The 23,037-nt window shown below is 38.6% G+C and overlaps 1 protein-coding gene across 2 annotated transcripts in view; it reads left to right on the forward strand.

The window, feature by feature from the left end:
- DOCK8 (dedicator of cytokinesis 8) overlaps positions 1–23,037 on the forward strand; it is a 78,658-nt gene that overhangs the window by 11,127 nt on the left and 44,494 nt on the right. The window contains exons 2-14 of one of the 2 annotated variants that reach the window (XM_072358998.1): positions 2,397–2,499; positions 6,367–6,542; positions 8,846–8,917; positions 11,389–11,512; positions 12,064–12,276; positions 12,773–12,858; positions 13,439–13,505; positions 13,855–14,004; positions 14,670–14,750; positions 15,530–15,689; positions 16,305–16,444; positions 16,817–16,910; positions 17,811–17,973. In XM_072358998.1, the coding sequence (XP_072215099.1) occupies positions 2,397–2,499; positions 6,367–6,542; positions 8,846–8,917; positions 11,389–11,512; positions 12,064–12,276; positions 12,773–12,858; positions 13,439–13,505; positions 13,855–14,004; positions 14,670–14,750; positions 15,530–15,689; positions 16,305–16,444; positions 16,817–16,910; positions 17,811–17,973 (1,629 nt within the window). Of the gene's footprint in view, positions 1–2,396; positions 2,500–3,532; positions 3,588–6,366; positions 6,543–8,845; positions 8,918–11,388; positions 11,513–12,063; positions 12,277–12,772; positions 12,859–13,438; positions 13,506–13,854; positions 14,005–14,669; positions 14,751–15,529; positions 15,690–16,304; positions 16,445–16,816; positions 16,911–17,810; positions 17,974–23,037 lie in introns of those variants that run through there. The other variant, XM_072358999.1, reaches the window with a different exon arrangement.

The raw sequence follows: 23,037 nt of genomic DNA on the forward strand, positions 1-23,037 counted from the left end.
TCAAAAACCTTACTGAGGCCAATAAAACTATTACAGAACAGCATTAAAAGGTTTCGTGTGACTTCCCTTTGATAAATCATTATAGTCTCAAGTTGCACCAGGGGAGATTCTGGTTGGGCGTTAGGAAATACTGCTAAATACGGCTTCAGCAAAATACTGCTGAAGGTCGTTTCCAACCTTGGTGATTCTATGATTCTTTGAGTCCACGTTGGCTGTTCTTCATTATCTAAAATACTTTTTCCTTATATCTAACCTAGTTCTTCCCTATTTAAGCTTGAAACCATTTCCCCTTGTTCTCTCACAACAGACTCCGCTAGAAAGTCTGTCCCCTTCTTTCCTGTAGGTTCCCTTTAGATATTGAAAGGCTGCTCTCAGGTCACCTCAAAGACTCCTCCAGGCTGAACAGCCCCAGCTCTCTCAGCCTGTCCACACAGGAGAGGTGTTCCATGCCTCGGATCATTTCTATGACCCTGCTTTGGATGCTCTCCAGCAGGTCTGTGTCTCCTGTACTGAGGACTCCACACCTGGACACTGAGTATTTTTTGACTGGAGTGATTTATTTTGCAAATTCTTACTTCTGAGTTTTGTGAACCCTCTGGAACTAATCTTGAAAACCTTTTTTCCTCCCAGTTGGTTTGACTTGCACAGGTTTTTACCAGACAGCAAGTTTGGCCCCTTGTCCACATGCATGCTTCCTCTTTTGTGAATAAACATTCATACCATGACCCCTTACATGGTGTAATTTATATCTTCTCTTTTTTTGGCAGTGACTTCTGCAATACACTGTAACATAGGTTTTTGAACACATCTGCTGCTAGGTCTGGTTTCATCAGTAACACACGCTTCTGCACAAGGTAGAAAATGACTTGATGTGTTCAAAAGAAAATCATAATTTTGAATAATCTGAGCTTTATGTTATACCTTGCTACAGATATTCGCAATTAGATATTATCCACTGTGGGAAGATGAAAAGAATAACTGACATACAAGCAGTTTTCCTTTTCAAAATAGGGCAGAAATAATGAGGAAATCCACAAGATTCTTCACAGTTCCTGAATGGCTTCTTGCTTATATAATTACTGAATCACCTTTAAAATAAATTCCAGTCTAGTCCTGCCTGGTATTTGGAATACCGGTGTTGTCTGCTGACAGTGGGTCCCTTTTCTTTCTCTGTCGCTCTGACTTTGCTCTGTCTGCTGTTGCTGCTGCCTCTAGAGTGGAACTGCATTGCTCTCACAGGCAGTGCAACCTCCAAGCAGCTGCCTTAAAATGCATCTTTCATTACAGGAGTCAGACCTTATACCTGTAATGAGGTGCCCATAATGCTTTCTATGAGATGCCTGTCTCTTAACAGAAAAAGGAATATATTCAGCACATTCTACTGAGAAGAAAAGCAGTAGCCAGAGGTTACATCAATTAGTCGTGGAAATCAAGAGGCTGCAGAACAAACTCCTGCTGGAGTTGGAAGAAAATCTCATGCAGAAGAGAAAATCTTCTTTCCTCTGCCTTTTCCTCTCTCTGTGTTGGCTGCCCTGGTGGGTTGGCTGCCAGAAAGATTTTCTTTTTACTTAGAATCTGCTTAACTGGTGCTTGTTCTTTGAAAGTCTTGTCCTGAATATTCATGGTGAAATGTATTGTACTTATTTTGGTTTTATTTCAGGGCCGATTGTTCTTAAATCATACTAAATATTTACTGATTTATTTCACTGAAGAATGAGCAAGCTACTCCGATTACTGGTTTTGCACACTACATGCAGATACAACTGTACTATGACTCTAATATCAGACAAACTCAGTACTGGCCTCTTTTTGCTCCCACTGAAGTCAGCCAGTTAGCTCTTAAGATGATTTTTCCTCAAGCATTTAGCTGATACATACTGATTTTTAAACTCATGCTTTGGTTCATCTTGTGTTGTTAAGAGAAGGCTACACTATTAACATAAATCTGGGCTCAACTGGGTGAGTTGTTCTGCCTTGCTTTCATCTGCTGGTCAGTTAAGTTCATTAAAGTTTTTTCCTCTGTGATGTTCATTAATCTTTCTGTGATTTATTATTCTGTAATTCTGTTCTGCAGAAACAAAGGTGCAAGTGTTGCTGACACAGTTTGCAATCATATTTGACTTGAGGGCAAGGTTATTCTTTCTTGGACGGCCTTTCCTAGTTGCAAGGTTAACAAAATAAGAGAAACTTGTGGAAAGTGTGTCAGAATGTCAATTACTCAGGACTGCAAATTGTTTTTGGAGATTTGCACGAACTACAGTGCAGAAGGATTCTAGAATATAATCGGAATATGTTTCTAAACACTGAGACAGGACTCTAAGTTGGCTGATGTCTAGGGCTTGACATTTATATGTGGATAACTGTAATGTAAGGTTTTTTTCTCTGCTTAATTAAAGGTACTCCTCTGCAGAAGTAAGAAAGCAATTTACCCTCCAACCAGGCTTTGCACAGTTCTGTCAGCGTAGCTTAAGTACTCCTGGCTTTTCTACTCTTCATCTGGTAAGTTCTGGTTTTGCCTTCTACATGCAGGTACAGCCATCTGTGTTACGTAATGACTATGGGCTAAATCAGATGAACTTCATAGTCCATTTTACTTTCCACCGTCCTCTTCCTAAATATATTCAAAATCCTCCTCAATCAGTGGGAAAATTACACGTTTGAAAGAAATGGGAGTGTTGCTCAGAGTCTGAAACAGACAGCCTGCATACTACAGTAAATCAAAGAGAAGTAGTGAAGTGTTGGAGTATAATACAGCCATGCCTTCCCAGAGTCATTCAGCTGTGCTACCAAGTAGTGCTACACACAGTGCTACCACTGTGTGGGGCCATAGATGATCTGTGAAAGGAGGTCAGCGAGTAAAATGGAAAAAAGTGAAGGTGGAGACTCAGCAAGGCTTAGAATCATAGAATATCCCAAACTGGAAGGAACTTGTAAGAATCACCAAGCCCAACTCATGGCTGCACAGAGGACCACCAAAAATCAGACCCTGTGTCTGAGTGCACTGTCCAGATTCATCTTGAATTCCAGCAGCTCAGTGCCATGACCGCTGCCCTGGAAGGCCTGTTCCAGGGTGCAGCCACCCTCTGGTGGAGAACCTTTTCCTGATACGCAGCCTGACCCTCTCCTTTGTTGCAGTTTCATGCTGTTGCCTTGGGCTTCCTTGCTGTTGCCTGGCTTAATGAACAATTCCCAGAGCCAGCAGCCGAAACCATTCCAAAAAAAACAAAACAAAACACTCTTGTCTGAGACTCTTGATACTTCTTTTTCTTCTTTTGGTTAAGACTCAGAAAGTAGAAGGAGGAAGTCTTTGTTCACCAGTGATTGTGAAAAATGGAGAACACGAGCTGTAAGCGTTTACTTCCTGTGTGTCAGGGCCTCCCGCCACGGCTCACTTCCTTAATCTGTGGTGCTGTAACTTGCTGGTTGTGGTTGTTCAGCCTGGGGAGGCTGGGTTCTCTTCTGCCAGCGTGCAGTTGCATTAGCTCTTGAGAAACGCGGTAACGTTTTGTTTCCTGGATATTGCGCCGTCGCTGCCATTTTGTGTGCTGTCACAACCTGCATGCCTCTAGTCCACCCTCCTTCAAAAGGTATGTTTGTGGTCACGTTTTGTGGCATTTTCTATAGCATGATTTCTTTGCACATCTCCATGGTAGAAAGCAGTATCCCTCTTTGTATCCTTTATATTTTGCACCTTAGAGAGACCATTACCCTCCTTTTCATTCACCTTTGTCACCATCTTTCCCACTTGTCTCTAATTTGCAGTAGTCAAAAGCATGCTGTTCCAGAGGTTAAAGATTATTATTGCCCCTCAAGAAGGTAGAGTTACAAGACAAAATGAAAGGTGACTTGCTAGGACAGAAAATTGTGATTCCTGAAAGGATGTACAATGCTTAACTGAAAATTAGATTGTATTAAGCAATATTATTTTGCATGCAAAATATTTCATCTTCAACAACTGACAAGATATAAGATGTGGTTTTGGTGTGTGTTTTTTTTGGGGGGATGGTGGAGGGATTGCTTTTTTGTTTTGTTTTTTAATTGAAGCTGTGTTTTACTTTATTTTGCATTTTGTTTTGTACAGTTTCATGTATGTATTAATGCATTAACATGTAATGTTTTACCCACTAGCAGTACAATAAGTGAACTTCAAGGATACTGTCTGAGAACTATACTGAATATTAATGAGAAGTCAAAAGCTAATAATGATCACTATTTATTCATAGCTCTTGAGCCTGTATGCTCAGCTTTCTGCTAGGTGTAAATCAGATGTTTAACCTATTAGTTTCTGAACTTCTTCAGATGGCTGCTTCATGATTCTCAGTTTTAGACTTTCCCAGTGAGTCAGAAAAGCAAAGAAAGAGGGAGATTTTTGCTAAACTGGTTCTGGAGAATTCTATTGATCCCTTAGGGGCAAGCTCTGACATTTCATTCCTGTGGAGATCCAATAAAAGAGGAACCTGTGGTTTATTTGACATGTGTCTCAGTGGTCTCTATTCCATCATTTGCCACATCTGTTCTTTTTCAGACATGCGGCGTGCTTTGTTTCTAGCATAATTTTTCTAAACATACTTCACTTTTCTCCACACTTCTGAGTTTTTATTAGCTGAATAACTTCCCCTGTTAATTTCATGTTCTACATACATAGAACACTAATAAGCTTCCAATACTTGTATTATACCATATATGCAATTTTTAATTAATCTCCCTATTTACAATGACTGATGTGGCAAAGTGTGTGAGAGCCATTTTAGTTCAGAACTACCAGAGCATTGCCGCAGTTAAGCACCCTTGTACCTTTCCTAAGTTGTAGAATTCTTAATTGTCCTCTTGTGATAAAATTTCTGTGTGAAACACTGCTATTTACAGAATTGTTATTTACTTCCCACATCACTGTTATTTACTTCATACTCAGGTGAAAATCCCGTCAGTTTCCCTGAGAGTCTTCCTTTAGTAGGACCCAGTAATAATGAGAGAAGACTACATGACTTTGGCCTGCATATTGTATTTGTGGACAAGAACACAGAAACATAAAAAGAATAGCTTTGGAATATTGGATGAGCCTGTTGTCACAATAGCGTTGCATATAAAGGCAGTATCGTTATCAGGGACATCAGCGGCCTTATTCTCCTCACACCCCGTGGTCAGAACCAAATAGACAGATTATCTGATCAAGGTTGAGACAAACTGTTGCTGGCAGCTTCAGAAGGCAGTTGTGTGAAATGTATCGGGTCAGAGTGATACAACACAATCCTTATCCTTTACAGTCAAGGATGATTTGATGGATATTTTTGGCTAAATTATTTCCTCCTAGTAAATTAATTATTGCAGGGTTGTTATTTTAACGCTCTTTTTGTATCTTCGTTCATAACTGTACTTAGGCTTCCATGGTGTTTCTCAAACTCACTGAACATAGAATAGGATTTTCTAAAGCTGTATTTCTTGAACTATTTGTCCCACGTCAAGACAATAAACAATAAAAAAATGCCATTCTCTGTACACAGCTGGACGGGTATTTTATTTTGTACACATTTTTATTAACTAAATAGAAAGCAGAACTTTTTTTTTTTAATCACATGGAGAAATACAATAAAAACAAGACGTGAAGTTACATTTAGGTGTAAGTAGAAGAATTATAGGTACAGTAAGATTTTTTGCCTCTGTTTTTGAAAATGAGCAGATAGAAAGAGACAGATGACTTTGCTGCATTCATTATTGGCACAGCTTGCACTTGTTAAACTTTGTTGTGAATTGAATGTTCTGTATAAGAAAGGCTTATAAAATACACCCAAATAAATCTGCTCTCTGTGGGGGTGCAGTGTCAAGTGCCATAGAAATGGTGAATATCTAAGGTTTGCAATAACAATTTCAGTAGTTCCATGTAATTTTTGTGTAGTTACTTCTCTAACTATTGAAGTAAAATTAAAATCCAAAACAACTGAGAGGCACATGCCTCTGCCTGTCACTCTCTTCTTATTAACCTTGGCCTTGTTTTTGCTTGATGCTGCCCTTTTGGATTGGAAGAGAGAGACTAGGTGCACTTCACATGGGTCCTGCAGATTACCGGCATCTGGGAATGCTCAGCAATGAAAATAGGTGCACGTTTGGTTTTAGCTGTAATACCTTCTTTTGCACATTAATTTTTTTTTCTTTTTCATCATTTCTTTTTCAGCTAATTGATTTATTACCAACTTTTCCCTGCATTCAGTGCAGTGGCAGAATACACAAGGTTAGAAAACTGTTCCTGTATGTTAATAAACATGGGACGATGACAACAATAAGCCTAAAAAAACCACACACACACACACACAAAACTTTTGAAAAACACCTCTTTTGCTAAAACAAACATCTCTTTATGTCTTTCATTAGCCTTCCTTTTACGATGCTGTAGACCCAGTAGATTTTGAAGGCTTCCTAATGACACAGCTGAACAACTTGGACTCAGAAATGGCACATGAACTTGGTGATTTCCCTGAAGATGACTTGGACGTTGTCTTTACACCCAAAGAATGCAGGACTCTGCAGCCTTCTATGCCAGAAGACGGGTAAGGAGACTTTTTGTTTCTCTGAAATACCGCAGGTTTAAAAATAGTGTTGGACAGAAAGATGTTAATGTTGACACCTCGGTCTTCCATCTGTCCAGCCATCATTTGGTTACTTTAAACATCTGTACTTTGCCATTGATTCTGTTAGTCCCTTTAGGACAGTTAAAGCCTTGCAAGGACTTAATGACCTAGCTGTTAGCAGAAGGTATGAGGTGGTATTAGACCAGGAAGATCAGGGGAGAAGGACAGGAAAGTAGTATAAAAAGTAATTTTATAGCTGTGACTCTTGAGGGTGGAAGTTGATTCATATCATCTCTCTTGTAAGACCAAAGTTTCTTCTTCTTTTTTTCTTTTTTCCTTTTAAATTCTCTCCTGGCTGTTTATTACATGTCATTGATTGGATGACTCTTTGTATCTTATTCAGTATCTTTCTTTCTTAATAATCACAAGGTTTTGAGGAAGGAGCATCTGTTGATTTCTAGTGTAGAAGTCATTTCTGCGTCCAGGTAGCTATAGGTAGATATTAGTGAAATAATTAGGAAGATTTCCACTGTTTTCAACAGCTTTTAGATTAAAATAGTTTCTGTGCTTCATACTGGTACCCGGCCATCCAATATTTAAGGTAGTTTGATAAACAGGAAAAATACAGGCAGCAGAATTTTTTAGAATGACTTGGAAATTCTGCTATTGTGGTTTAGAAGAGTTCTATGCACTGTATACAAAATACTCTCCAGGGATTGTTTGGCTAGAAATGGTACCCTCAAGTAGAACCACAAAAGCATTGCAAAGTTTGCAAACATTAACAAGCAGATTAACTTGAAGTCAGCATAGATTAACCCCAAACTGCTTTGTGTGCAAAGTCAACTAATGATGCACGTGTGTTTGGGGTGGGGCCTGGCTCCTTCCGTTTGTCTTCAGTGTTGTTTTCCCAGCATGCCAAAAGAGACGGAGGCTAAGATGGAATGACAGTTCAGACAGTTTTCATCACGGACTATTTTCATTCCTGTTGACTATCTGAGCCCATTTCTCCCCTATGCACACAGATTTCCAGGATCATTTTGTAGTACACCTGTCATTTAAAATAGTAATTTTCAGTGTCTACCACAGTGGTATTAAAAGATGCTTTAAGGAATCTGTGAAAAAAGGAGAGTAGTCAGTAACAACAAATATGCATTCAACAGACATTTTTTATACAGAAAATCCCTATTTAAGTGTTCAAACCGCTCATATGGAAATTGATGTTACACAGAAAATCCTGGTAAAGGATGCATGTAGTATGTTAGGGAGGAGAGCATTTGGGAAGGTCGTGCTTCAGAGATTTTCATGCAGGCAGTGCAGCCTGTGGTATCTTCCAAAAGCGGGAAGCAGATGCCACTGACCAGACAGGGTTAATGTGTGGGCTGCTGACAAAAGTGTGTCCCATCTGAAGCTGGAAGTCATCACGTGCTGCCTTAGCCCACCCTGGCACACAGAGGTCTCTGCTGGTCTGAACCTCAAGGGCTGTTAGACAGCCTGGGCTGCAGATCTGTTAAGAGCTCTTGGTGGAAAGTGCTAAGAAGCGTTACACCTTTCTTCCATTCCTGCATCACATGTGTCCTCACTTTAGTTGAAGGATGTAACAAGCAATTTTGGCACAGGTCACTAATATAATTCAGAGCAGGAGTAAGGAAATTGTGCTACAACATAATGACAGAACATTTGTGGAAAATTACCTTAATTTATTACATTTCAGTGCCAATCAGTGTCCATTCTCTGAAGCAGTACTGCCAACTCCCTACATTAGCTGAGGCTTAATGGAAAATCATAAATTTACAGCATATTTTCAGATCTCAACGCTTTCTCGAGCTCTTGGAATTTTCTCCACTTCAGTATAAAACAAAATGACACTACAGTCTTACTAAGTAGCTGTATTTTCAAGAATACGTGAGCTGATGCCTCTAGAAAAATATCTCTATTTGTTGAGACTTGTTTGTAAGTTTTGGAAAAACACGGAAGATAGATACCTGGTGTTCTTTCTTTTGTTTTATAGATATAGATGGCAGCATCTGTCACAAAGTGCATGGCGTGGCAAATGGTTATCTCTGTTAAATGCATGTTTGTTAATTTAGAAACACAACAACCCAAATCCGCACCTGTAGTACACCCATTGTTTAAAACTGAAACACAGCTTAGTAATACAATAAACATATAGGAGTGGACTACTATAGAGCCCTTTCTCTGTACAGCATGTTTAGTTAAATTTCTTTTTCCTTAAGGCATGACCCAGGTATTAAAATATTTACCATATGTTGCTTTTTCCCCAGGGTTGAGCTGGATTCGCATGTGAGAGACTGTGTTCAAACCTACATCCGGGACTGGCTGATTGTGAATAGAAAGTAAGCTACCCACAAGTAGATGAAATACAAACTACCTTGTATACTATTTTACGTGGAGAAGATGCATTGTTATAATTTATCTGAAAAAAATAACAGTACCCGAATATAAAAGCGGACTTCTCAGTAGTTTCACTCTACTGTTTTGTTAGAAGATGGTGGGCTATTGCTAAATATTTTTGTATCTGCTTCTTAATTATTCAGGTTCCCCAGGAATTAATCAGGAAGTAATTCAGATCCACAGTTTGTAGCAGTGGTCCTTTGTCTTGACCTCTTATCCCTTCCTTCTTATTATCCTTTTATCTGATGCTTGAAGAAAAAATAAATAAATAAATAAATAAATAAATAAGATCATAGATGCTCTTAGCAGTGATTGGTAGTATCACTGTATTATTAGCTTAACATCCAAAAAACTATTTTCTGTCTGTGAGGGGTTGTCTCCTGCAGGCTGTGAAGGAGTTGTGTTGTTAGTTCTGCACTGTGCTGAAGGCTGCAAGGAGACTTCCTCCAGGGGCTTCTGAAATTAGTTCAGTTCTCAGAAGTGCACGTGGTGAGTCACCAGGAAGAAGCTGGTGGGTTTTTGCAGGCTCTCCACCTACACCACACAGAGCACGGTGCTCGCTCCATCTCACAGCTCTGCTCTGAGTGCTCTGTAAAGAGGCAGCCTTGTATGTGCACACAGATAGGGACTGAGCAACCGACAGTATCGTATGGCTGTGTTTGCTTTTATGTATGCGTGTATAAATGTGAATTGAGCCAGAATTGAGCCAGAGAAATACACATGCTTCAAAAGGCTTTTGGGGTGTTTTACTGTCTCGCTGATTCAGATGAGGCAAATTTGCAGATACTTTATTGAGTCTGAGGCTGCCCAGAAAGCTGATCTTTCACGGCTAACAGTGCAAGCAAGTTACTAAAAATTACAAAGAGAAAGAAAGCATGAAAGATGCTGCAGTGCCACGTAAACCCCCGGGAAATGGGAACGAAAAAGGAGCTCTTGTTATTAAAGTGTCTGTCCTCCCAACCAACTTCTATGTGTATCAAGGCCCTGCTTCCCAAGATATGACCGAACATCACTTGCTAATGGAAAATGGAGAATAATTGTTTTCTCCTTCTTTGCTTCTGCATGGCCTTTGCTTGTTTTTAATTTCCTTTTCCTTTAGTTAAATTATCCTTATCTCAATGCATGAACCTTTTTTGTCTTATCATATTTTCTTCCCTGCTCCTTCATTTGAGGAGGAAGAGAGAGAAAGTGGTATGGTGGAGTTTATCTGGTCATCAGTGTAAATCCACCCCAATAGTTCTGCTGCTGGTCATGGGGAAGCAAGTTACTCTGTCTGTCAGTTTCTCCTTTCAGTCATCTTTCATTTCTTTCCTTTATCCATTTACCAATTTCAGTGTGACCATTAATTTGGCATGCCTGCTGGAAAATGGGTTTGCATCTTGGTGTGCTTCAATTGCTACTGCTCTTTAAAAACAAATAATTAATTTTCCAGGAATACTTTAAAGTGTATCCTTTGCCTCAGGCTGGCAAATCTTTGCAGTCATCGTGGATTTGTCACTGGAGGTAGTGGGGGGAAAAATAAAATCAACAAAGCCTCTTGTAAATGCTAAGGTGTCTCAAAGAAGGTTGTGTATAATTTCTGTCTCCCATTCTGGGTGGTAAATGCAGTTCCAAAGCAAGAGAGTCAGTGTTGTATCTTTAATGCCTTCAGTTTTCATTTGCAGTGAACTGGTAAATGATTCAAATTCAAATAATTAATATTAAAGTACATCACACAATTCAGTAACTCCCAAAATGTAGTTAAAAGGTGTCTCCCTGAGCAATAATGATTTAATGTGACAAATGACATCACAACAAAAATGATGTTAGATGTTTAGATGTTGCTTTTAAGTGCTATAGGAAGGAAAATAAATGAAGCTGGGTACTGTAACTAAGGGACTGACTATTTAAATCCTACCACAGAATTTAGCAATTTTTTGAAAGGATATAGAAAGAATAGTCTAAATGCTTGACTCAAGCATAGCAGCTAGATCCAGGCATGCTAGAAACCAAATAACATCTCAGACAAGCAGCAAGCTCCATGATACACAAGCACAGAGCCAGCTAAAAGGCAGATGTTTCTGGCCAATATTCCTGAGGTGATGGAAATAATCACTATGTCTGATGAGTAGCTCAGGGCTGAATTTATTCCTAGGTCAGGATTTTCTGCTGTCTCAGGGTGAAAGTATATACAAAAACAACGTGAGTGAATTTTCTTCATTTTCAAGCAATCCTTCATATCCATTGTAAAACTACAATGGTCAGATAAAAAATATGAACATTGCAAAATGTCACATTTTGTATGGATGTTATGGTGTGCTGTCCTTCTTCGCAATTATGTTTCTAATTGCTTGATTTTTAGTTTTTCTTCTGTTTTATTTTCCCCTAATTCCTTTTTGTTCCATCCTGATGTGCTTGGTTTTCTCTCCGAAAGGAACCAGGGGAACTCAGATATTTGCAGTTTGAAAAATAAGGGATCCCGAAAAGACTTTCACAAGCATCTTCAGAAACAAACATTTGAATCAGAAACTTCAGATTCTAGTGATGCAAGCTTTCAGGTATCTTTTATTATCTTTGGTAAAAGTTATTAAATATAGTAGCTTCCCTCAAGGGAAGCAAAAGTCCTGCATACAGAGATCTCTGCAGCAGGTAGCCCGTCCTTATGGGGAGTTTCTGTCACTGTTGTTTGTAGAGTGTGGGGATGCGGGTACAAGGGCTGGTGTGGCTGTGTAATGCCCCTGACACCTCCTGTTCAGGGAAGCATGAGCAACAGAGTAGGCCATATGCAGATGGAGGTCCACCGTCTGCCTCCTGTTCCTCAGTGTGGAGTCAGGCTCAGAGATCTGAAGAATTACAGTGTCACCCTGGCAACAGCTTGCTTCTGCCATGTCCACTTTGAAAGTTGGAGGTAAACTGCCCTTTCCTTTGTTCCCCATGGATGCATAGAGACACAAACTGGAGGATGGTGCTTGCCATCATCTCCCACTTGGTGAGCCTCCTGACAGGAATGAAATTAAGGCAGCCTCTAAAAGATAGGCAAGAGAAGCCTCATGATGCCCGAGCTCCAGCAGGCAGTGAGGAGTTTTGCTGTTCCTTCATTTTCTGACAGGCAGGGCCCAGGCCTGTGCACATGCTCCCTGAGGACACCTCCAGGACTGCCCCGGCCTCCTCTGACTTCGACCTGCGCAGCCTGCAGCCGGATCCCCGCCTGGAAAACCTGCTGCGGCATGTCAGTGCAGAGGAGTTTGAGAGGCAGAATGAAGAAGCCCGACGAACCAACAGGCACGCTGAGCTCCTTGCTCTCTACCCATCTGTGGATGAGGTGAGCCTGAAGGGCTTCTGGCACTCGAGCCATGCTTCACTGGGATGGAGACGGTCCACACCACGCTCAGAAATGTGACTCCTGGCCTGTATGCCAGCTTCTTTTGCTTTTGTGTATCTACCTTTAATAACACAGTGAAGGTGTGGGCTTCACATGCCTGCCAGCCATCTTGAATGTGCACTCAAGCAGTTGTCTCCAGACTCATGGTGTTGCCTGAGGCCTTTCTGCCTTCTTTCGATGTAAGTCAGGCCACCTTCTGGTAAAATTTTTGTGTCAAAACAAGCCACATTTGCTTGGAAAACACACCAGATGGAGGTGAGGTGAGTAGGTATTTGTAAACTTATATCAATTTTCTTTCTAACTGAAGAGGTGAGGTGGCTGCTGTGTCAGGGAGCGTGTTGTTTTGTAGCAGTGACTCAGTTACATCACTTGAATCTGTTATGTAAGCGTGTACATTTACAATTATTTTAATTGCATTTGAACTGTTTAATGATAGGAAGATGCAGTGGAAATACGACCAGTGCCAGATCGCCCAAAGGAACACCTGGGCAACAGGATTCTGGTAAAGCTGCAGACTCTGAAGTAAGTATCCTTACATCCTCAAGGTCTGGCAGGCCTTGGCGACACTTTTCAATTACAGTGTCTCAATTTATGTGAGCATCTTGCCAAGACACACATTGCATGTTTCTTGTTCAACAAGAGTTTACATGCTTGCTTGTTCTTGCTTTATTGTAATTTTGGCAGAAAACCATTTAAATCAATAGTTGTGAGAGTTTTTATCTTGTCAGAATGAAATGAGTTGGGGATGAGACCAAATTATTTGTTATAAACAAACTAGATTGGTCTCCCTTCGTAACAGTGATAAATAGAAAAAACATCAAGAATGGTATAATTGTTTTTAACTGATATCTAAGACCAGCTTTCTGACAAGCTCAGAAAATACATTGCTGGCAGTTTACCTTCTCTTTTTTCCTCTTGAAGTCAGTTAATAAAATGAGCTCACTAAAAAAAGGACAAATACTCCAAACTTTAAGAGAGCCAAGGTCTGGAATAAAGTATTTCTCCTCATTTTCTAAGGAAATGCCAGCCTAAAAACCCTTTTGTTTTTTGTTTTATGGGGTCTTGAAAGTAAAATATTAATGAGTGTGTCTTTCCTTAACAGGTTTGATATAGAGATTGAGCCTTTGTTTGCATGCATAGCTCTCTATGATATAAAAGAAAGAAAAAAGGCAAGTGTGCACTACAGCATAAATAAGGAATGGAATAATACTTGTTCATTCATTCATGTTTTCAGCTGAATTTCGTTATAGTGTGAAAATTCTAGGATGTTTAGCTTTTCTTTCTTTTGTTCAATTGACTTATTATCTCTTGTATAAAACTTCTAACTTTAAAATTTAATTATTGGAATCGCTCACAAAAAATAACTTTTGCATATGTGCATCTTGATCCAGGTTGCTTCAGTCATGCTATCACGTTTGCAGTTGTTTATTTTATATTTCCATTTATTTCTTTTGACTTATTTTAAAATAACATTCATTTTTGCATTGCACTACATTTTAAATTCTTTTTCTTTTCAAGATCTCTGAAAATTTCCATTGTGACCTGAACCCTGATTCATTAAGAGGATTCTTGCGCTCTCATACACCCTCCACTGACTTGTCTACTCAGGCAAGATCAGCAGTATTTTCTGTCACTTATCCCTCTTCGGATATATACCTAGTAATAAAGGTATGTTATGTTACAGTGGTACTTTCAACACCGTTCTTCCTGTTCCCAGCTGTGCCAATTGTATGAGTATGTGGAGATTAGAAATGTGATTTTCCCATATCTTACAAGTATTCTGATAGTTTTTTATTATCTGTGTCGTCTATGGACTAGTATCCACTGGTATATCTTGTTCCCAAGCTAAGCAGTTTTATCAATTATCTTGTGCTCTGGTTCAGCTGAATAAACACTCAGCTGACAGGTTTTCCTATCTCTCATAAGAAAAAAATTAAGAGAAATAAACAGCTTTAAAATTTTTGAAAAGTGTTTTAGTGGAGTTTTTTTTTTACTTTGGGTTAGTATATTTTGCATGTACTTTGCATTGTTCTGTTTGTTTAATTCTGAAACTGACTTTGCCTGAACCATTTCATTTCGAATGTGTTAATTTTCCTGCTTGCGGTGAAAATGCAGCAGTACCTGATAGACAGTATTGTTATATACATATTTTCTGCTTCATAATTGACAGGGGAAACTGGGAAACGTTTATTGTACATTGCTCTGTGAAGACTGTTTTAAGCATTATTTTTTGTAGATTTGAGTAGATTTTTCCATATCGCTAGAGAGGTAATGTGTTCAGTTTGGAGTGACATTTTTTGTTTATGAGCATCTTATTTTACTGCTTTTTGTAGATAGAAAAAGTGCTTCAGCAAGGAGAAATTGGAGATTGTGCAGAACCCTACATGGTTCTTAAAGAAAATGAAGCTGGCAAGGTAAGTAAACAACCATGAAAAGTGTTTGGATCAAAACATGCATGCAAAGGGAAACAGGAAAAGAGCAAATCTTTTGGAATGGGGCAGAACCCAAAGAAGTCAGTTGTTCAATCCGTAGAGCAAGCAATCTGATGTCATGAGCATGCAATTTGACATGGAGAATTCAGAAGAAGACTAGGTGTACTTTTGTTCCTAGTCACTCTGGAAATTATTACCGATTCTGAAGTCTTGAGCTATGAAGTTTCTACAGGTAATTAAAGGAGATGACAGTGCAGCATGGAGTTAACACAGATATTTGTACCTTAGAAACCTCCTGCTAATTTGATTAGGCAACCTGTTGTGGTGTCTGTATGTCAACTTCAATGCAGAAACCTGTAAATAACATGATCTTTTTTGGGGAATTAATTGTCATTTAGTTTCCCTCAAGTGGACTGAAGATGTTACCTCAAATCCCATGCCTCTCACTTTCATCAGAATATTATTTTGATATCTGATCTCATTTAATGATGATCACTCATGCTGGGCACAAGGGTCACTGCAAAAAAACACCTGCATTCTCCTTTTCAGTAACAAGAATGAACTAGTTGAAAAGAAATGGGAAGTGAATTTACAAATCAAAGCAGCTATGGTGCTGACAGTGCTGTAACAGGAAGATATGAGAGATAAGAATACAAATTATTTACTAAACTGTAAATAAATAAATATTTTCCCTTTTTTCTTTATAATGAAGTTAGAATAACTGATGGCTTTTAAAACATTCCTTATTTTTGTTGTCTTAGACAAAAGAAAAGATTGAAAAACTGAAAGCCCAAGCTGAATGCTTTTGTCAACGACTAGGGAAATACAGAATGCCATTCGCCTGGATTCCCATAAGTCTAGCTAATTTCTTCAATGTTTCCACACTTGAACGAGAAGTATCTGAGGCCGAAGGTTTGAACGGTACTTGTCTAAGTTTTCTGACTATGAGAAAGCAACGCTTTGGTGGTTCTGTGCTTAGGAAGCAACGTCATTCATTTTGTCCTCAAGAACAAATGACTGATCCACATTTCCTGTCTTCTCAGCTTTCCTTTTTAGTCCTACAAACAAAAGTTAATATTCTCACTATTCCACCTCTGCATATGTATTTCTATGTATTCTAAATATTCTTTGTTGTTGTAGGCTCAGTTTTAGTTGAATTGGTCTTTACTATCTGGGATCCCTTTGCAATAGAGGGGAATCAAAATATTTATCAGTTTCTGGAGTGTGCAGAAGATGTTTTCAAGCTGCATCCAATGTTGATCAATGTGCTTTGTAATCCGTTAATTAAAAATGTGAATAAGCTTGTGTTCTGCAGCAGAAACAATGTCACTCCCACTTGGTGCATCCTAGCATTCCGTTATTTCACATAGTCTGAAATACAGTTAGTGATAAATACAGATAAAAGCTTGATGTTGTAGGTTCTGGTCTCTGACCTCTGATGTAACTGGGAACTTGTGGATTTCTAGCATATCCTTGTAGCCTTGGCACTGAAGTAGCACAAAACAAGTTGGTATTTTATTTAATTTCTCTTTGAAGGGAAAGGGTCTGCTAGTGAGAAGAGGGCAACACTATTGCAAGCAAGAAGACTCTCTGAGAGAAGTCTCAGCACTGAGGACAGCTATCCAGTATCGAATTTCAAAACCGTCTCCCTGACCCACAACACCTTCTTTAAACAGGTATAGGATGCTTTTTGTTTCTGATTACCTAAGACATTTTTAATGTGTTGTGTGAATTGTGTTGGGAAATATTATCCAGTGATGTTAGTGGGGGTTCGGAAGACAATTGCTGTTGAGTTGGCAGTAACTTGCCTTGTTCACATGTCTCAAGGTAATCATAGAATCATAGAATGGCCTGGGTTGAAAATGACCACAAAGATCATCTCATTTCATTCCCCCTGCTGGGGTCGCCAACCACCAGACAAGGCTGCCCAGAACCACATCCAGCCTGGCCTTGAATGCCTCCAGGGATGGAACCACAACCTCAGACAACCTTTGCTTTGTTATGTAATATTGTTATAAAGATAATGATTTTTGTCTTTCTCCTGGTAGGAAGGAGACAGGCTTAGTGATGAAGATCTGTTCAAATTTTTAGCTGATTTCAAAAGATCATCTTCCTTGCAGAGAAGAATTAAGACTTTACCAGGTACACAATTCATTTTGGATGGAATAGTATGCATGTGCTTCTCTACTTTAAATTGTTTTGTAAGTTTAAACTCTAAAATAGAATAAAATTGTTTTTTAAACTACTGTGGAACTTTCTGGGTTCCCAGTGTCCCCGGTTAAGTATGGAGATTTGTACTGCGCTTGATATTCTGCAGTGATTTCCCTTTCTTTCCTAATTTATGGTGTATCTGCTGGGTGCATTTCATGATTATTCAAGCTGATTGAAGACAGAGGTTTTTCCTGCAAGGCTTTCCAATGAGTCATATTTCACCTTGCATTTGGATCAGTGTTAGCTAAGAAAGCAGAGAAGCAGAGATAGTATTTGGCTACATTCAAACACTTGACAAGCTGCTTTTTACTTTTTCAGATAAATTACATCTTGAGTTCTTCTGGATTGTAGGGGAACCCCAAAAAAACACAAACTCAGTGCAAAGCTTCTTTTGCCTTTGTAGATAATTGCCAGAAATTACAAAAATAGGTTCCCAAAATAGTTTTTGCTTTCCAAAACTTAGAATTGAAACCATGATTATACTTTTGGCAGCGTTATCAGTATTAACTCTATAACTGCTGTCCACAGCTGGGCTGGATTTACCGTTGGATGGCATCTACTTTGTCATAGATTAATAGAGCAGAATCTGAATGAAGATGGAGAGAGAACTCTGCTATGCACCATCCTTTTCTCTTTCATTCAGCTGCCAGATAAACTTGTTTTGTATCCTTCTACATTCATGTTTTTATTCTCGTGCAGCCTTCAAAACAGAGATGCATTTCTTTCTTCTGCATTGTTACTGTGTAACCTCACATATCATTTTCGGTTTTGATTTATCATACGTTTGTTATTTCTATATTCTTTAACGATGTTTTGTGTTGTTTTTTAAAGGAACACTTAAACTGGAGATCTCTCCAGCTCCAGAAAACCTTGGTTACTGTCTGACACCAGAATTACTACCAGTGAAGCCCTTCCCAGAAAATCGTAGTCGTCCTCACAAAGAGATTTTGGAATTCCCAATTAAAGAAGTGTATGTTCCCCATACTATTTATAGGTAAGGTTATTATTATTCGTATTAATTCTTAACAACCATTTTCAAAGATGGTTGTGATTTTACTTTTTTTTTTTTTTTCCTTCAAAAATAAAAACTGAGAACAATTGCTAAAGACTATGAGTTAGACTGATTTAATCTTGTTAGCTGTTAGAAGGTAAGATACCCACGGGGTGCTCTATTTAATTATGTAGTTAACCTGTTCCACACAAAATATTTTTTTAAACCTAGCAGCTCTTATTTACTTGACATAATTATATAAAATCTTTGTGTTTTTCCAGTAGATTTTACCATTATTTTTTAACATTCATGGTTTTGGTACATATTTGTGCTGCATAATTTCTGCCATTAATTTGAGTCATCTGGTCATCTAGGGAAGTGATGCACTGCTCTGTGTACTTCTTCAGGAAGAGCAGGACTTGAGGCTCTGTCATTTATTTTCTTAAATCTGCTTAAATCTATTTCAGGGAGACCAAAATGCTCAGTAGCAATTCTGAGTGGTCTGATATATCTGAATCTCCATGAAGCAATGAATATCAAAAGAATGTGCTTCAGCACATTTGTACAAGATCTTAGTGCTCATAAGTAGTGATAGTGGAAATAGGTAAGGAGCAATAATTCCAAAGGGATGGATTGCAGTGTTGTGGATACTGTGCCCATTTCCTTAGTGAAAGCATGAAAGAAAAACAGTAGTAGCTTTTATACAATTGAAAGTACAAATGTAAATGAATTCAAATAACATTTCTTTTTTTCTTTAATGGAAAAAAACATGGCCAGATTTTAACTTTTTAACTTCCCTTTCCATTATTAGGCCTCAGTAAGGCGTAGAACTTGTCAATTCCAGTGTGCAGCCTGGTAGCATATGAAGATTTGCTTTTGAAAACAAAAAGCATTATCAACCACTTTGAGTTGCTGATCTAGAAAGGCATTTTAGTCTCTTTAATTGTGACAAGAGTCAAGTCCTACAGTTAGACACCCTTAATTACAAAGCTGCCATGTTTAATCATTGCATTGCCTGGAGCAAGTGAAGGTGTCTCTGCACTGTCCTCCAGTTGCGGGGTGTCTGTGTTGAATAAATACGCCCACATTAGAAGAAATGCTTGCTGTAGCTCAACAGCTACACTCTTTTTCCAAGAGTTCACACCCAACATGCTCAGCCTCTTCAAAGCTTTTGGGCTCTGTTTTGACTTTCACTCTAAGTAAAGACTGTGGGAACAAAACAGAAACTGTCCTGTTTAGGTAGTAATAATGAAGAGAAGATCAATATAGTATGTTTACCTTAATCTTCACCTTAATCAGTGAATCAATGATGATAACACAGCTGACATGACAAAAAAAGAATTGTGTTGTAAAGTATAAAGTCTTTTAGACAATACCCCATTCAGCACTGAAGACAGCTTTTTAGATACATTGGGGAAATGATGAACAAATGTGGAAGTGCTAGATTTTGTTTTGACAGCTTTGTTACTACAGCTATATTTGGAGCCAGAAAGGGGAGTCATCTTTGCTTAGCTCTCTCCATGATGAATACTGCTGTAAGCCTGAGAAGAAGCTCCCCTCTGCAAAACAATTCTCAGCTTGAACACAGCCAGATATAAACTTATTCCCTTTGTCTAACCTGAGATATATAACTACACTGTTTCCATAAAGCTATGTGCTAACTTTCAGTCAGCTGTAATGGCATGCCGATGTGCTGCTGTTGGTTTAATGTTTCCTAATTTTTGACTGTAAGTCTACAAACCAGTTCTGTTTACCAGTGCTATGGATTTACATACTAAAAGAATCCAAAATTAGTAAATATTTATTTATTTATTTATCTAGTTAGTTATTAAAATGTTACTTTGAGCGTAGGTGAGATTTATATATGTAAATGTATTTGAATAACTGACCACTGAAAACTTTTAAAAGTCTGGTAAGACCTTGTTGGCATAATAGTAGCTCTGCACATGTCCAGACAAATACTAATGAAACATCTACTTTCAGTTTCTTGCCTGGATGTTTAAAAGAGATGCGAAAACCTCGTTTACTTTTCTTCTTTCTTTGTTTCCTTCTTTCTCTTTTATGCTTAATATTGCAGTAGTCAATATCTGATGAATATGCACTCATTTATGTCCCTTAACAATATTTCAACTCAGGATTTATTAATACTAGGACCAATTAAGGAAGTACGGGTATTGCCTCACAGTGGGTTTAGATATGGCAAGAGGCTGCAGAAGTCATCAGAAGGGGGTCTAGTCCTCTTGAATTTAATACTGGAGAAGTTTTTAGGTTTTAACTTCTGAAAAAGATAATGTGCAGTAGGCAGTTGTGGGTCAAAAGGTTTCCTACATTTATACAGCAGAAAATTATTATGATGGGAAATAGATTATTTTGTGGGTTCTTTTTATGATTCGTAACATCTCGGTTATTTGTCTGTGGTTTTGGTTTTCAAATACATTATGTGGTTGACTACTTTCTTGTAACATTTGATGTATGAAGTAACGATGAGGCTTTTCAATTTGTACATAGACTGAACATCAGTTCTAGAGAGTATGCTGTTAAGATTTTAGTCTGAATTGACTCTAAGCTCTTTATAACATTTAAATTTAGAAAGAACTAATTTTCTGTAGTACTTTGATGTGATTTGAGCAAGAATCTGATTTTATGAGCTGACCTACCACTCAGTTTACCTGTAAAAATGCTCTGACTACAAATTTGGTAGAATTTTTGTTTTTTCATGTCAATGATAATTGACAAATTAAACAATCACTCTAACCTAAAATTTAATGTAGTCTGGACACTCTCTGTTTAACGTTTAATTTTAGCAACATGATAAAAATCATGTTATCCAAACTAGAAGGAAATTGTACTAAGTTTTAGAATATGAGATACATGCGCATCCTTTTGAACGTGACATTGAAATTCTCTCATTATGCCATTTGTTCTAGTCAGTGCCTGGTAAAGTCAGCAACTTGAGTGATAAAGTGTTTGTGATTTACCGTTTTTCTGAAGATCCCCCTCTCAGGAGAGTAGAAACAGAGGAATCATCAGAGATTGAATATTATGAATAATAGGTGTATCATGAGTATTGTATGTATGCTCATAAAGAAATTGCAGTTTTTATCAGTAACGACTAATTGCTTCTATTTTGGCTTTTGTTGTTCATGGTTCTCTTATCATAGTTGTCAATGAACACATCTGTGATTAGAAATTTGAGATGCACTTGTGTAACTTTGTATATTGCGTAACTTAGCAAGGAGAAGGATTTCATTACATTGTGCACATATTATACAGACAATAATTATAGACAGAAATGTCCAGTTAGAAAGATCACAGTCCTGTAGGCTGTGCATGTATTTTATTTTGGCAGAATATTGGTCTGCACTGCTTTGGCCATGGGAAGTGATCAAATTGTTGCTGCTATGTCTCTATTAAAGAGCAGAAAAGTCAGCAAATTAAAATAAGAGTTGTTTCATGACGTCCTGTGTGGAGCCTTGGTGCTCCTGTGCTTGAAATAGCCTTTTACCTCAGATCCAGAGAAGCAGACTGAATTTGTGCTTCCCCCCAGAACCCTGTTACTGTGTGGGACTCTTATGCTGGATTGGTGTTGGATGTTCTGTCGTGGCTTTTGTAGATCCATATTGATTCCTGAATGGCTCTTTTGCTTCTTGTGAACACATCTCCCTGCATCTGGAGGAACTTTCTGTAGAGGGAATAAGAGGAGGAATTCAATCACACCAGCATTAATCACAGACAGCAGCTGCTGTGGCATGTTGTTTGTAGACTTCCACTCAGCACTGAGCCTTAAGGGGAACATGTGGCCTCCTGGGGCTCACCACATCCTGAGGGCCATGCTGACTGCTGTATGGAAGTGTTCAGGCTGTAGAAGGGAACTGGTGATGGCAGGAAGAAGCATACTAGTCACCAAAAGATCTGCTGTGTATGCCTGTCCCTACTGCAGCGTGAAGAAACCTCTTTTGATCATCTCCCCAGCTTCCTGCTTTTAGAGTTGTTCATCACTTTCATCGCTGCCTGATACTCAGAGTGAGGGTTTACTTCTGTTCTTCCTCAGCACTGATGGGTTTAATGCGCATGTAAGCAAGGTCCCTAAAACTGCTTGAGTATAAATGGCACAAGCTTTGCCTCTTCTGTACGGTGCTCACTAGAATAATGCTTCTTTGGTTGTGTAGTCAGCAAGGAGCTCTCTGTGATTTTTGCATATTTTTCATCTCAAGTCACATGTAAGTGTAAAAATCGGTGCTCAGGGACATTATGGGGATTTGTGACGTCTTTTGCTGGGCTGCAGATTAATGAAACAATGGCTGGATTATGCAGCGTCCCCTATATGTATTTCTTCATCTCTGACAGATGTAATATTGATAATATCCTTCATTTAATATGTCATCCCCCCCTAACATAATTCAGTGGAGGTTACCAATATATTTCTCACCTTCACTTAGATTTTCTTAATATTTTCTTGGAGATAACTTGATAGAGCTGCAAGTGCATTCAAGAAGGTTAGGAAAGAAAGTACATTAGTGTGGCAGGTGAGAGTACTGCGTAGAACAAAAGGAAAGGCAAGTTACATACTGATCCGTTCGCTGAGACATGCTGTGCCTCACATAGCGTGTGTTGTTTGTTAGAGTGTCTTGTACAGTGTAACTGAAGAGCACTGTCACTTTTTGACACACAGCAATAAAGAGTACCAACCAGTTTTCTGTGTCTCAGAATGCAACAAAAGGCAGACAGACTAGATTTAATGACAGCGTTCTCCAAAATTGCTCCCTGATGGTGCTGATGATGTACGGTGGTAAGGACAGGCTAATTTTGTGCGTAGTTTCTGACTGTCAGACAAAAAGCAAAGGTGTTACTGTTTCTCATTGGAAATCAACATGCTTCCACCAGCATTCATCTTAAGAATTCTTACGCTATGGAGACAAAGAATGAGAGTCTTATATTGACCCAGGTTAACAATAGTCACTTAAACAAATTTAATCATGATTCCAGAAGGTGCACAGGCTGAAATCTCAAACCTACCACAGTTTTCAGCTTATAAAAAGCTTTGTATTTTCATTTGCATTGTTCTGT

Source organism: Excalfactoria chinensis, chromosome Z, assembly GCF_039878825.1.
Source record: "Excalfactoria chinensis isolate bCotChi1 chromosome Z, bCotChi1.hap2, whole genome shotgun sequence".
NCBI lineage: Eukaryota > Metazoa > Chordata > Aves > Galliformes > Phasianidae > Excalfactoria > Excalfactoria chinensis.